This window comes from Pleurodeles waltl, chromosome 1_2 (assembly GCF_031143425.1).
Source record: "Pleurodeles waltl isolate 20211129_DDA chromosome 1_2, aPleWal1.hap1.20221129, whole genome shotgun sequence".
Taxonomy (NCBI): Eukaryota; Metazoa; Chordata; class Amphibia; order Caudata; family Salamandridae; genus Pleurodeles; species Pleurodeles waltl.
In genome coordinates, this window is record NC_090437.1 from 296,096,251 (window position 1) to 296,112,035 (window position 15,785).

A 15,785-nucleotide genomic window follows, 5' to 3' on the forward strand; every position below is an offset into this window, starting at 1 on the left:
GGCGGTCGCCCGCCGGCCCAGCGGGAAAGCCGGAATGACCGCCGCGGTCTTTTGACCGCGGTGCGGTCTTTCGGCAGGAACCGCTTGGCGGGCGCCGACCGCCGCGGTCAGAATGACCGCCTTAGTCTTTTTCTCCCCACCAGCACACACAAGCTGCGAGGCAGTGTGCATATGCTGAGTGAGGGGTCCCCAGGGTAGTATAATACATGCTGCAGCCCTTAGGGACCTTCCCTGGTCACTGGACCCTTGGTACCACTGGTACCTTTTACAAGGGACTTATCTGTGTGCCAGGGGTGTGCCAATTGTGGAAACAATGGTACATTTTTAGTGAAAGAACACTGGTGCTGGGGCCTGGTTAGCAGGGTCCCAACACACTTCTTAGTCAAGTCAGCATCAATATCAGGTACCCAGGTGTAGAAAAATGGCTCCGTGTTGCAGTTATCCCCCCACTTTTTGCCTAAGTACCATATACTAGGGACTTATAAGGGGGATGACCAGTATGCCAATTTGGGAGGAAATACTGGGTTACCAGTATACAATGACAACATTTAGAGGAGAGAGAGCATAAGCACTGGGGTCCTGGTTAGCAGGATCCCAGTGACACAGTCAAACATACTGACATCTGGCAGAAATTGGGGGTAACAAGTGAAGAGTACTTTTGTTGCAAAATGTCACGGAAATTAATGAGAACCTGGATGGAAAATATAAATTAATAAGCAAATAGAAGAGTTTGGGAATTTGTTAAAAGTACTCAGTTTTGTTGGTTTAAAAAAAAAAAAATGTACGCAATAGTTGTTTGGTAGTCTAATTGTTCATGGTATTCGGTAGATTATATTATTTTAATGCCAAATTTAAACTGTATTCTTTTAGAATCTTCATTCTGATGACATGGCATGTAGCAACATAGAAAATATACAAAACACCTGGCAAACTTGAAAGTTATTTAGTGTCTGCACCTGGTTTCAAGTCAACCACTCCTTCACCAACACTCTCGATGACTCCGGCTCCTTCATGACCCAGGATGACTGGAAATTTGGTCACAGACAACGTGTTCTTGAGGACATGATCATCTGTGCGGCAGATGCCGCTGGCTACGATCTAAATGCAGAGTAAATAACAGAACGATAACTTTGTACTGGGCAAAGACAAGGTCGGCCTTTTTATCCTCCAGCAATGTTCCTAATACATAGCATCGTTTTTGTCTTTCTGCCTTAACAGCTGTGTGTCAGTATGTTGTTAGCAAAAATATCACCGGAAAGAAATGTTTAAAAAATCACTCCATTGGGTGTAGATAATTCGCTCCAAAGGGATGATATGTTTGTACCAAATTATCATAACCAAATATTGTATGACAGAAATACTGTACCTTAATTTAGTTTACAATTAACAATTTCACAATTTGACTGTGGCACAGGGTTCCTGTGTTATTCTCCTAATAACATCTGAAGATGCGCAAGTATTGTTACAGTTCTTTTTGATGATAAAAATAAACAAGGACCGTAAAGTGCACAACATTTTCAAATCCATTCTTTTCAAAAAGTCTTGGTCGTCTTCTTGAACGTAAACTGTTAATGTATCAGTCAAAGAGAATGCCGAAGAGGTGTCTCTGGTTGGCATGACCGAATGACTGTACCAGAATACTCACAATCATGGGGAGGAAATGAATCTCCCTGTTTGAAATGGCATAATTAAACATCATAAGGGACTACGCTGCCACACTTTATTTTTGTGTGCATTTTACGAATTATGAGAATTAGGCGGGATTCAGACCAAAAACCAGCACACTTGAACATGCATTGAATTGCAGTATAATCTACTGGAAAACAGTTGGACTAGGGAAGGGCCACTTGCATGTTACCTTGGTAGATTTAAAAATCCGCATTTGACCTGGTCCCCACCACAAACTCTGGGATGCGCTACACACCGTGGGAGTCCCGGCCCATATTTTAAATGTAATCATAAGGTTCCAAGAAGATGATCAAGCACGAGTGAGGTGGGAGCTCAGTGATTCCTTAAAAATTGAAAAAGGCATACAGATGCGTCCTGGCTCCAACACTTTGTGCCAGGTTGTGATTTACAGGAAAAGTTTCTTGACTTCCCAAGCAAACGATGCTTGGAAAATAGCCTGTAAGCCTGCAGAGGTTTTTGAAATAAATGGGGTGACTGTCAGATTTTAGCTGTACCTATTTCAAATTACTTTGGGTTGGAGTTAATATTGCCAAAACCAAATTGATGGCACTTAACCCCTATAGGGCGGTGAGACCCAGAATCACTGTAAAGGGCACGCTACTTGAACAGGGTAACATTTTTGATCTGGGAGTGAATGTGTCCCACAATTTTGGTTGTAGTCTTTACGCAAGAGTGTACTAAAACTGCAGCAGATAGTAGGGGCGGTTATTAAGATGATTATGAGAACCAAATCTAGAAAGCTTTCCCCTGCAGTTTAAATTTGATGTTGTAAATATAAAGACTATGTCACCTTCATGGCCCCAGAGTTCAGTGCCATATACAGGGAGTGCAGAATTATTAGGCAAGTTGTATTTTTGAGGATTAATTTTATTATTGAACAACAACCATGTTCTCAATGAACCCAAAAAACTCATTAATATCAAAGCTGAATATTTTTGGAAGTAGTTTTTAGTTTGTTTTTAGTTTTAGCTATGTTACGGGGATATCTGTGTGTGCAGGTGACTATTACTGTGCATAATTATTAGGCAACTTAACAAAAAACAAATATATACCCATTTCAATTATTTATTATTACCAGTGAAACCAATATAACATCTCAACATTCACAAATATACATTTCTGACATTCAAAAACAAAACAAAAACAAATCAGTGACCAATATAGCCACCTTTCTTTGCAAGGACACTCAAAAGCCTGCCATCCATGGATTCTGTCAGTGTTTTGATCTGTTCACCATCAACATTGCGTGCAGCAGCAACCACAGCCTCCCAGACACTGTTCAGAGAGGTGTACTGTTTTCCCTCCTTGTAAATCTCACATTTGATGATGGACCACAGGTTCTCAATGGGGTTCAGATCAGGTGAACAAGGAGGCCATGTCATTAGATTTCCTTCTTTTATACCCTTTCTTGCCAGCCACGCTGTGGAGTACTTGGACGCGTGTGATGGAGCATTGCCCTGCATGAAAATCATGTTTTTCTTGAAGGATGCAGGCTTCTTCCTGTACCACTGCTTGAAGAAGGTGTCTTCCAGGAACTGGCAGTAGGACTGGGAGTTGAGCTTGACTCCATCCTCAACCCGAAAAGGCCCCACAAGCTCATCTTTGATGATACCAGCCCAAATCAGTACTCCACCTCCACCTTGCTGGCGTCTGAGTCGGACTGGAGCTCTCTGCCCTTTACCAATCCAGCCACGGGCCCATCCATCTGGCCCATCAAGACTCACTCTCATTTCATCAGTCCATAAAAACCTTAGAAAAATCAGTCTTGAGATATTTCTTGGCCCAGTCTTGACGTTTCAGCTTGTGTGTCTTGTTCAGTGGTGGTCGTCTTTCAGCCTTTCTTACCTTGGCCATGTCTCTGAGTATTGCACACCTTGTGCTTTTGGGCACTCCAGTGATGTTGCAGCTCTGAAATATGGCCAAACTGGTGGCAAGTGGCATCGTGGCAGCTGCACGCTTGACTTTTCTCAGTTCATGGGCAGTTATTTTGCGCCTTGGTTTTTCCACACGCTTCTTGCGACCCTGTTGACTATTTTGAATGAAACGCTTGATTGTTCGATGATCACGCTTCAGAAGCTTTGCAATTTTAAGAGTGCTGCATCCCTCTGCAAGATATCTCACTATTTTTGACTTTTCTGAGCCTGTCAAGTCCTTCTTTTGACCCATTTTGCCAAAGGAAAGGAAGTTGCCTAATAATTATGCACACCTGATATAGGGTGTTGATGTAATTAGACCACACCCCTTCTCATTACAGAGATGCACATCACCTAATATGCTTAATTGGTAGTAGGCTTTCGAGCCTATACAGCTTGGAGTAAGACAACATGCATAAAGAGGATGATGTGGTCAAAATACTCATTTGCCTAATAATTCTGCACTCCCTGTAGAGCAATGAGCTCACTCCTGTCGAAAATAAGTTTCTTAGTGCCCTAGTTAATTTACCACAAAGTATGCCCCGACTTCCACAACAGCTAAATGTGGGCCTATACCAGATTTCGCTCACTGCTCAATTAAGACCTTTCCTGTTTTCGTATCCCCTCTGGTCTCTTGAAGAACTAGAATCTTACAGATATCTTCGCTGGGAACTTTTAGGCTTCAGGAGACACTTAAAAATCGCCTGGTTTGGCATACATCAATACTATGTTCTACACGTTAGACCTCCACCCACTCTGGGATAACCCAGATTAATCAATTGCTTAGATGTGACAGCAGCTTTAAGATAGGGTTAGCGATCATCTTTGTAGGGAGGAGATCAAGCATTGTAAGACAGGCAGTCTAACAGAATAGGAAGGGAATCATATCTTAATTTTATCAAAGTACAGCTGCTTTGGCAGGAGACCCAATATCTGTTCAAGTTAGACTGCAAAATAGGCCCAGCCTACGAGATCTATGAATCTTAGTTTCACTGCTACCTGGAAATTAAACCAGGTTCTGACCAACCTTTGCCTGACTCGTAGGCTTGCTCCAGAGAGTACGCCCCACTTTCTCCTATTTTGCAAGACCTACATGCTTCCCCGTAAGAAGAGGATATTATCACTGTGTAAACTGCTAGGCATTGGGCAGTATGAGGTGGACCTAAGAATACTGCAGTCCAATACCAGGGAAGTGGTAGTAATAAGTGTCACCAAGTATCTACATGCTGCTTGGCTTATACAGGAAAGATACTTAGAAAGCACCTTAGGTACCCCCCTGTGTACCATTTGAAGATAGATTGTTTAACCCAGGAGAATACTTTACCAGTACATTTATGTGTTGTATACGTTTTATTTAATTACACCAAATTTGGCAGAAAGACAGCTCTTGGTCCAGGAAATTACCTTTTTGTTATTTGATGTAAACCAGTTCAATTACTCAAAAATATTAAAGAAAAAACAAATATGTATATATATAGGGACGCGAAGGCTTCGCAAACCATACCGATCTTGTGCTGAGATCTGATTAGCTGCCAACACTTCAACAAGGAAGTGTTGGTAGCCATGCTGGGACTCTGCTTCAGCCGAGTCCAAGACAAAAAATGTAAAAAAATAAGAAAATGGGACAGGGTAGGGACACCCTGACCCCTTAGCTGTGGTCCTAGACGGACACCTCCCCCACCCAGCAAAAAAACATTTTAAAAAAACTTTCAGTGGGAGACTGGGATCTGACAATTAAAAAAAAAAATTAAAATAGCACAGGCTCCTGTGCTTTTTTTTAAATGCAACCCCTGGGTGGGCCAGGTCCTGGGGGCACTAAAATGTTGAATGCGGAGCTATGTTTTATGAAATGCAGGGGGGCTGACAGCCCCCTCCCCCCCCACAGCCCTAGGGACTGCCACCTCCCCTGGGCAGAATATGTTTAACGAAATTTAGGGTGAGCACCTGGCCACCCCGCAGCCACAGAGACAGCCACCTCCCAGGGGCTACATTTAAATAAGATAAGGGGTCAGTTTTTGGGCCCTGGGAACCACCACCTCCCTGGGGCTATTTGAAACATTGGAGGGGGGCTGCATGGCCCCCGTTATCGAGCAAATATTGGCCCTGAGGACCACCAATCCCCGGGCCAGCTCTTGCTCTGTCCCTGGGTGCTCACAGTCCCTGTCAAACCACTTTCACTTGCTGCAAGCAGAGGTTTCCTTTGTGAGAGCACCTGCCTGCATCTTTGCAGGCAGTGGAAACCGACAGGGAGCTGCATATTTACTTTGACCCAATCCTGATCCCCGACGACTCGGAGTCGAAACCGTGTGGGCCGACGCCGCCTCCTTCTTCAATGGGGTCTATTCACTATAGGTTGGATTCGGACACTTATTCTTATGGGTTTGAATATGGGGAAGGATTGGAGGGGTCCCTGGACCCTTAGGATCACCCTGGTATTCCGAACATGGATTGGGCACAGGAGTTGGGTGAGGCCAGTGCTCTGGATACCTCTCCAGATGCTGGCATGCTGTCTCCTCCTACCATGGCTACGGCGGAGGGAGCTACTTATTCCATGGTGGTCAGTAGAGCGGCTGAGGTCCTCAGCCTTGAGCTGCCTACTGTTCAGGTCAGGTCTAATCTGCTGACGGAGGTGCTTCCACCAGGGGCTTCCACCTCTAAGATTGTTCTTCCATTCAATGAAGCCCTCACTGATTTCCTCCTCCTGGGTACTTAGTCCTGTTCACAGGAGCCCCTGTGTTGGGTCTGGACCATCGCACGCCGCCATCGGCCCACCCCAAATGACCCTAAACTCCTGTCCCCACATCCCATGCCTGAGAGCCTTGTTATCCAGGCATCCTGATCCTCTGGCGCATTCTCTTCCCCATAGGGAATCAAAAAGACTGCAGCACTAGACTGGAGGAAGAAAACACCTTCCCAAATTGGTCCAGTCAGCATAACAGCCCAAAAGGCGTTTCACTTACTCTCTGTGAGATACAGTTGTGCAAGTCTTGCGGCAGATACCGGAGGAGGCCCGTGCTATCGTCTCCCAAGCTGTGCTGCATCTCTCACATCGGTAAAAGTTCACTATCAGATACGGACTGGACACGACTGACTCTCTGGGTAGATCGGTTGCGATGGCGGTGGCCTTGAGCCACCACGTCTGGTTAAGAACATCTGGTTTCTCAGGGGATATCCAACAGACCCTTTTGGACATGCCCTTTGATGGCTCCCATCTCTTTGGAGATAAGGCGGACTTGGCGCTTGAGAGGTTCATGGACTCACGGGCTACGGCTACTTTCTGATACCAAAAAAGACAAGGGCTTGCGTCCTATCCTAGCCCTTCGGGCCCTCAATCTCTTCCTCAAGAAGGAGAACTTCAAGATGCTTACCCTGGCTAAGGTCCCGTCTGCATTGGACCCAGGTGACTGGATGGTAGCGTTGGAATTGCGGGACGCTTATTTCCATAGTCCCATCCTGCCTGCCCACAGATGTTACTTACGATTCGTGGTAGGTCACCAGCACTTTGAATTTACTGTGCTCCCCTTCAGGCTTCCCAGCGCCCCTCAGGTGTTCAAGAAAGTGATGGCATGGTTGCAGCTCATCTGCGCTGGCTGGGGGTTTCAGTCTACCTCGATGACTGAAGGTGGGAGACGACTTTTTGGGGAAAGTCCGCCCTCAACAGCCAGACTATGGCAAACCTCCTGCACACAGTGGGGTTCACTATCAATGTGCTGAAGTCACACCTGACTCCCTCTCAGATGTCCCCTTTCATCTGAGCTGTTCTGGACTGTAGGAGGCTGGACTGGCTTGTAGTGAGTACCAAGGGGTACTTGCACCTTGCACCAGGCCCAGTTATCCCTTATTAGTGTATAGGGTGTCTAGCAGCTTAGGCTGATAGATAATGGTAGCTTAGCAGAGCAGCTTAGGCTGAACTAGGAGACGTGTGAAGCTACTACAGTACCACCTAGTGTCATATGCACAATATCATAAGAAAACACAATACACAGTTATACTAAAAATAAAGGTACTTTATTTTTATGACAATATGCCAAAGTATCTTAGAGTGTACCCTCAGTGAGAGGATAGGAAATATACACAAGATATATATACACAATAGAAAAAATATGCAGTATAGTCTTAGAAAACAGTGCAAACAATGTATAGTTACAATAGGATGCAATGGGGAAACATAGGGATAGGGGCAACACAAACCATATACTCCAAAAGTGGAATGCGAACCACGAATGGACCCCAAACCTATGTGACCTTGTAGAGGGTCGCTGGGACTATTAGAAAATAGTGAGAGTTAGAAAAATAACCCTCCCCAAGACCCTGAAAAGTGAGTGCAAAGTGCACTAAAGTTCCCCTAAGGAAAAAAGAGTCGTGTTAGAGGAATAATGCAGGAAAGACACAAACCAGCAATGCAACAACGGTGGATTTCCAATCTAGGGTACCTGTGGAACAAGGGGACCAAGTCCAAAAGTCACAAGCAAGTCGGAGATGGGCAGATGCCCAGGAAATGCCAGCTGCGGGTGCAAAGAAGCTTCGACTGGACAGAAGAAGCTGAGGTTTCTGCAGGAACGAAAAGGGCTAGAGACTTTTCCTTTGGTGGACGGATCCCTCTCGCCTTGGAGAGTCGTGCAGAAGTGTTTTGCCGCCGGAAGGACGCCAACAAGCCTTGCTACACGCAAATCATGCGTTTGGCGTTTTTGGACGCTGCTGGGGCCCAGGAGGTCGCAAATTGGACCTGCAGAGAAAGGGGGCATCGAGCAAAACAAAGAGCCCTCACTGAAGCAGGTAGCACCCGGAGAAGTGCCAGAAACAGGCACTATGAGGATGCGTGAAACGGTGCTCGCCGAAGTTGCACAAAGGAGTCCCACGTCGCCGGAGACCAACTTAGAAAGTCGTGCAATGCAGGTTAGAGTGCCGTGGACCCAGGCTTGGCTGTGCACAAAGGATTTCCGCCGGAAGTGCACAGGGGCCGGAGTAGCTGCAAAGTCGCGGTTCCCAGCAATGCAGCCCAGCGAGGTGAGGCAAGGACTTACCTCCACCAAACTTGGGCTGAAGAGTCACTGGACTGTGGGGGTCACTTGGACAGTGTCGCTGGATTCGAGGGACCTCGCTCGTCGTGCTGAGAGGAGACCCAAGGGACCGGTAATGCAGCTTTTTGGTGCCTGCGGTTGCAGGGGGAAGATTCCGTCGACCCACGGGAGATTTCTTCGGAGCTTCTGGTGCAGAGAGGAGGCAGACTACCCCCACAGCATGCACAAGCAGGAAAACAGTCGAGAAGGCGGCAGGATCAGCGTTACAGAGTTGCAGTAGTCGTCTTTGCTACTATGTTGCAGGTTTGCAGGCTTCCAGCGCGGTCAGCGGTCGATTCCTTATCAGAAGGTGAAGAGGGAGAAGCAGAGGAACTCGGCTGAGCTCATGCATTCGTTATCTAAAGTTTCCCCAGAGACAGAGACCCTAAATAGCCAGAAAAGAGGGTTTGGCTACCTAGGAGAGAGGAAAGGCTACTAACACCTGAAGGAGCCTATCAGCAGGAGTCTCTGACGTCACCTGGTGGCACTGGCCACTCAGAGCAGTCCAGTGTGCCAGCAGCACCTCTGTTTCCAAGATGGCAGAGGTCTGGAGCACACTGGAGGAGCTCTGGACACCTCCCAGGGGAGGTGCAGGTCAGGGGAGTGGTCACTCCCCTTTCCTTTGTCCAGTTTCGCGCCAGAGCAGGGGCTAAGGGGTCCCTGAACCGGTGTAGACTGGCTTATGCAGAATTGGGCACATCTGTGCCCAACAAAGCATTTCCAGAGGCTGGGGGAGGCTACTCCTCCCCTGCCTTCACACCATTTTCCAAAGGGAGAGGGTGTCACACCCTCTCTCAGAGGAAGTTCTTTGTTCTGCCATCCTGGGCCAGGCCTGGCTGGACCCCAGGAGGGCAGATGCCTGTCTGAGAGGTTGGCAGCAGCAGCAGCTGCAGTGAAACCCCAGGAAGGGCAGTTTGGCAGTACCAGGGTCTGTGCTACAGACCACTGGGATCATGGGATTGTGCCAACTATGCCAGGATGGCATAGAGGGGGCAATTCCATGATCATAGACATGTTACATGGCCATATTCGGAGTTACCATGGTGAAGCTACATATAGGTAGTGACCTATATGTAGTGCACGCGTGTAATGGTGTCCCCGCACTCACAAAGTTCAGGGAATTGGCTCTGAACAATGTGGGGGCACCTTGGCTAGTGCCAGGGTGCCCTCACACTAAGTAACTTTGCACCTAACCTTTACCAGGTAAAGGTTAGACATATAGGTGACTTATAAGTTACTTAAGTGCAGTGTAAAATGGCTGTGAAATAACGTGGACGTTATTTCACTCAGGCTGCAGTGGCAGGCCTGTGTAAGAATTGTCAGAGCTCCCTATGGGTGGCAAAAGAAATGCTGCAGCCCATAGGGATCTCCTGGAACCCCAATACCCTGGGTACCTCAGTACCACATACTAGGGAATTATAAGGGTGTTCCAGTAAGCCAATGTAAATTGGTAAAAATGGTCACTACCCTGTCAGTGACAATTTGAAAGTAATGAGAGAGCATAACCACTGAGGTTCTGGTTAGCAGAGCCTCAGTGAGACAGTTAGGCACCACACAGGGAACATATACATGCACACCTATGAGCACTGGGGCCCTGTGTGACAGGGTCCCAGTGACACATACATATAGGCCACAAACCTATGAGCACTGGGGTCCTGACCAGCAGGATCCCAGTGACACATAACAAACATACTGAAAACATAGTGTTTTCACTATGAGCACTGAGGCCTGGCTATCAGGATCCCAGTGAGACAGTGAAAACAGTGACAAACACCCTGACATACACTCACAAACAGGTCAAAAGTGGGGGTAACAAGGCTAGAAAGAGGCTACCTTCTCACATGGACACAGCCTGAAGATCCTGGACTCGATTTTTGGGAGGATAGGCCAGAAACTGCACTATGATTCCGATCTTTCAGCCTTTATCTTGGATTTAGGTGAGAAGGGCTCTGAGGCTGCTGGGCCTCATGGCCTCCTGAATACTGCTAGTTACACATACCAGATGGCATATGCGGGCTATGCAGTGGGACTTGGAGAGATTTACCTGATGCTGCGCCCACTGGAACTTCGACATGGTCCAGATCTCGCAGGGGACTGTGAAAGAGCTGCAGTGGTCTGCATTGGGTCAGCAGCAGATCCCTCTCCCTTCCCCAACCAGATCTACTCAGAGTGATGGACGCGTCACTTCTGGGATGGTGCGGCCGCATGGGAGAGGTGGAGATCAGAGAGGCCTCCGGCAGAGCATGGACTCCATATCAGAGACCAATCTCTTGGAGCTCCGGCCGAACAGGCTTGTGTTGAAAGCATTTCTTCCCTCTCTCAAAGGGAAAGTAGTGCAAGTGTTCACGGACAGTACTACTGCCATGTGATATTGCAGCAAACAGGGCGGAGTAGGGTTCTGGACCCTTTGTCAGGAAGCTCTGCACCTCTGGACATAACTGGCACATCATGACATCACCCTGGTGGTTCACCATCTGGTGGGCTCTCTGAATGCCAGAGAAGACAAACTCAGCCGTCGATGCACAGCTGATCATGAATGGAATTTCCATCCGGAGGTGGCGCAAGGTCTCTTTGAGCCTTGGTTAGATGTGTTCACCTCCGCAGAGAACAAGCAATGTCAGCTGTTTTGCGCTTTGGAGTTTCAACGGCGGCACTCGCTCAGAGACGCTTTTCGTCTCGAGTAGACCTACGCCCTCCTTCTTGAGAACTCTGGACAGAAGTGGTATAGGCAGAAAGAACAACCAGGCCCAAGTAATCTTCGTCACTCTGGACTGGGCACGGAGAGTATGGTATCCAGAGCAATTGAGCATGGCCACTGATCCTCTACTCAGAAGATCCTCCTGAAGGGGCAGTCTGTCACAACAACAGGGAACAGTTCTCCACCAGAACCTGTCCAATCTCTGTCTTCATGCGTGCAGATTGAGCTGCAGCAGTTTACGGCTTTTGACCTTCCACCTGAAGTCTGTGTCGTTATCTTGGCAGCCAGGCATCCCTCCACCAAAACAGCATATGCCTGTCATTGGCAGAAATTTGTGGCATGGTATACCAACAAATCTGTTAATCCCCTTTCTGCTCCTCTATCTGAGATTCTTTTGTTCATTCTTTCTTTAGCCCAGCAGGGCTCTGCTTTGGGCACCCTTAAAGAGAGAAGGCTGATCAGGCAACCTAAGTAAGGCCAAAATAGCTGATAATAGCAGACTTAAAGGTTATTTGTCAATCGATTCCTTAAGGGTCTCACCCATTTGTTTCCTCCCACTCCATTTATCATGCCTCAGTGGGACCTCAATCTTGTACTTACTTTCTTAATGTGTACTCTGCACAATTGTCCATTACGGCGCCTTACTTACAAGACTGTTTTTCTTGTTGACATCACTTCTGTTTGAGTGAGCTTCAGATTCTTTCTCCACTCTGCAAGGCCCCCATACTTGTCAGTCCGGAACACCACTTTGTCAGGGTACACAAAGGCTTCCTTCCTTCCCAAGGTCATTACACCTTTTCATGTAGGCCAGTCCATCACCTTGCCTACTTTTTACGCACTTCCGCATCCTTCTCATGAGGAGGAGAGACTCCACCGTCTGGATCCAAAAAGAGCATTGGCGTTCCATCTCGATCGTCCACCCGGAAATCTTTAGTGCCATTAACTCTTTGCTGGATATGTTTTTGCACCGCCTTCCCTTTCTTTGCACAAACATACCATCTCTCGATGGTTACTTCTTTTCATCAAGATGTACTACACTTTGGCCAAGAAGCAAACCTCTGAGGGCTTGCATGCTCATTCCACCAGAGTAACGCAGTGGAAGCAGCAGTCGGATATCCAGTACATGAACTCCACGTGCTGACAGGCAGCTACGTGGGCATCCTTGCACACATTTACTAAACATGACTGCCTGGACAGTCAGGTCCATCCAGAAGGCTAGTTTGGTCGTTCGGTCCTACAGGACTTTCTAGTATGATCTTGGTTCACAGTCCCCCTCCGAGGGTATCCATTCTAAGGTAAGAAACTTCTAGTTGCAGATTCCTATCAGAGGTACAAGTACTTACCTTTGGTAGCTAAATATCTGGTAGAGACATATTCTAGTTGCACGTTCCTTATGACCCACCCATCCTCCCCGCTTGAGAACTGATTTCTAGGGACAGGGCATCCGCATTCAGGGCCTTAGCTTTGGCGCACCAATCTCAGTTTCTTTTCACTGCTTTCCACGCCAAAGCACACAGCCGCAAAGAACACTAACATCACTGCGCTGAGGCGGTGTCTATGTACTCCTCTCAACATCATCACGGCGACTACGATGCCAACAACGCCCACGGAGTCGACCGACGCCACCTACTGATGCGCAAGGGTATTGCTTTAAGAAAAATCTCCGGGTCCAGTCTGACACCTGGGGCAAAAGTCTAAGGTAAGGAATCTGCAACTAGAGTATGTCTCTACCAGATATATCGTTACCGAAGGTAAGTAGCTTGTACTTTAGGTCTCCAGAGCTGGTTACCCGGTAAGTGGCGCTCAAAGCATTGAAATCTGAGACTGTTCCCAAAAATCAGTGGTGAAAGGGTAATGTTATGTGTTGATCAACATAGGAACATTTATAAAAAAACAGAATGAGTAGGTGGGGAGTCATTTTATCGGGTCTATGCCACTGTGAAGCAGGGAACGTAATGCCATAGACTTGCAGTGAGGGATGCCAAGCGGGGTAATCCACAGTGTCAAAGGCTGCAGATATATCACAGAGCACAAGGATTGGTGAAAGGTTAACATTATATGTTGATGGAGTCTCCCAGCTGTCAACATCTAAATGAGGCCCTTATGCTTAAGCATTATCATTCTGCTCTAGCACACTTGACATCAAATTGTCATTAGCATTTGTTTCAAGCTAACTTGCTTTCTCCTAAACCTTCGAAATTTAATCTACGTTGGGCGACCGTTAAATGAGCCTAAAATGATTAAATCCTGAGTGCATTGTGGACATGTGTAAAGATACATCCATTCACAAAAAACACAAGGAATCAGTATTAAACCAAAAGATAAAAGTGGGTAAATTAGTAACAATGCTAATTAGTCTGTGCAGTGTGTGCAATTGTATTGAGTGTCTCTGGCAGTATTTGTTGTGTGTGTTTAAAGAAGCTTATACGGTTGTTGCCTTTCTGATCCTGCTCTACGTGAGATGGATGCCGCCACTGCTCCTGCCTTTGCTGGACCTGCCCCGTGGGTTAAGGAAGCTTTCAAGGCAGCTGTATGGTACGCCTGTTTTGTGAGAGCTAACCCTAACTCAAGTAAGTCCATCAACCTACACCAAGCATTCATCTAACCATCACCGTTGTCTGCACCCCCTGCCATCCACCTATCCATTCATCCTCACATACTGCCACACAGACATGCATCCAACTGTGTGTCTGGCACATGGTGCACATGCAATCAATATATGTGGTGTTCAACTGTATGTGTGTTGTGTATATTTGTTTTTGTATGCATCTGTGCATTGTCTGCATGGATTTGAGTGCCACTGTGTGTATGTTTGTAAACTAAACATATTACATATGTGGCCATTACAACAAGCATTGGCATAGTTAATAGCTGTGATTCATAACTGAAAATAACTCCTAATTCACTGGTGATTTTCTTTTGAGGGGGGAGTGATTGTGTGTGTGCAAGAGGGTCAATGCAAGAATGAATAAATTGATGACTATATGAGTGCATGACTGACAATTACCTATCACTAATGCACTCATTTGCACATATTGAGTGCATAGATGGATATCTATACTCCAAGTCAGACCTATTAGCTCTCCTAAAGTTTGTTTAAAAACATATTTACCTTGATGCGCACTTCATGTGCCTTTGGTGGGGCAACTTCAATCACTTCAATGGCAAAAGGTTTCCTAGGCTCCCAGGCAACTGCTGCCTTACATTTGATAACCTGTAAAACATAAATGAAATCCTGTCAGTAGAAAACTATGAAGAGACTTAATGAGATGTTTGTGAGAATGTGCTTATATCTAAAAGACACGATTATCTCCCAAAAATCTTAGGCAAGTGCACCCCAGAACACCCTCCCCCTTCCAACAGGAAGCTATCTACTCATGTTAACCTCTGGGGAAGTAAATCATTTATTAGGTGCAAAAATAATTTTGGAGAATAGCAATAGTCGTTTTGGGCTTGCAAGAGAAGACAGCTTTGTGAATTAGGACACAGAGTGTTTTGCTCGTTCATGCCTCTAGTATATTTAATAAGAGGGACATGATATTAAAACAAATAAAGAAATTGTTTCAAATGTACCAATATAACAATTGGGTTTAAGTGCAAGTCTGATGAAAATACTGAGACCAGAGCTTCTTTGTAATCACTTTGTTCTCTCAGTTAGCCTTCACAGCAGGGGCATAACGGAGGCCCCCTCAGCCCTCGCGGTGCTAGGGTGCCCTAGGGTTTTGGAGGGGACACCTTCACCCTCCAAGCCATGCCACTGCATGCCTTACAAAATGCGTGCAATGGCATGGATTAAGAATTAAACACTTGGGCGCGGCTAGGATGCCACCTAAAAAGGCCGCCTGATCGCGGAGCTCTGCACCGCATAGGAACTTCGGGAGGTTTTTATTGATTTTCATTGACTTACTTGATCGCCCTGGGACACGAGCATTAGAAAAATAAAAGCAAAGCAGTGAGGAAATCAAAGTGGCGGCTGGAGTCACTCCGGCAACAAAACTGTGTTTTTTGAGGTCAGAGATACCTTTAACGAGCTTTAAAAACAATAGAATCCATTGCAGGCATCATCCCATCTGTCACCTCATGAATGCCTTTTTTCTTCTTTTAACTCTCTGGCTTTCATGTTCCTACATCATTTTTTTTAACCTTTTTTACGTTTTAAATAGATATTTAAAGGATGGATGCTTATTTCTCCAATTTTTAGGGGAATTACACTGTGCATTTTTGGATGAATCATTATTTTCGGGGATCTTTGGTCCTTTTCTCTCAAACCAACAAGACTCCCGACTCATATCTGACGCAAATGACGTGAAAGACGTAACATACTGTCAAATTTGAAGAAAGTTCTAACAATTTCTTGCTTTTTCCCATAAATAACGCTCCCTCTAATATTATTTTGGATTTGGATCACCCTTTTATGATTCCTTT

The 15,785-nt window shown here is 46.3% G+C and overlaps 1 protein-coding gene and 1 long non-coding RNA gene across 2 annotated transcripts in view; one reads left to right on the plus strand and one right to left on the minus strand.

The window, feature by feature from the left end:
• Positions 1-988, plus strand: part of LOC138299809 (uncharacterized) — a 282,390-nt gene extending 281,402 nt beyond the window's left edge. Inside the window, exon 3 of the long non-coding RNA XR_011204837.1 lies at positions 871-988. This is a non-coding gene — a long non-coding RNA (uncharacterized lncRNA). The remainder of the gene's footprint in view (positions 1-870) is intronic.
• Positions 1-15,785, minus strand: part of LOC138299803 (alcohol dehydrogenase 1-like) — a 204,689-nt gene that overhangs the window by 126,184 nt on the left and 62,720 nt on the right. Inside the window, exons 2-3 of the mRNA XM_069238372.1 lie at positions 14,473-14,574; positions 957-1,098 (exon numbers count right to left, since the gene is read on the minus strand). Of these exons, the coding sequence (XP_069094473.1) occupies positions 957-1,098; positions 14,473-14,574 (244 nt within the window). The remainder of the gene's footprint in view (positions 1-956; positions 1,099-14,472; positions 14,575-15,785) is intronic.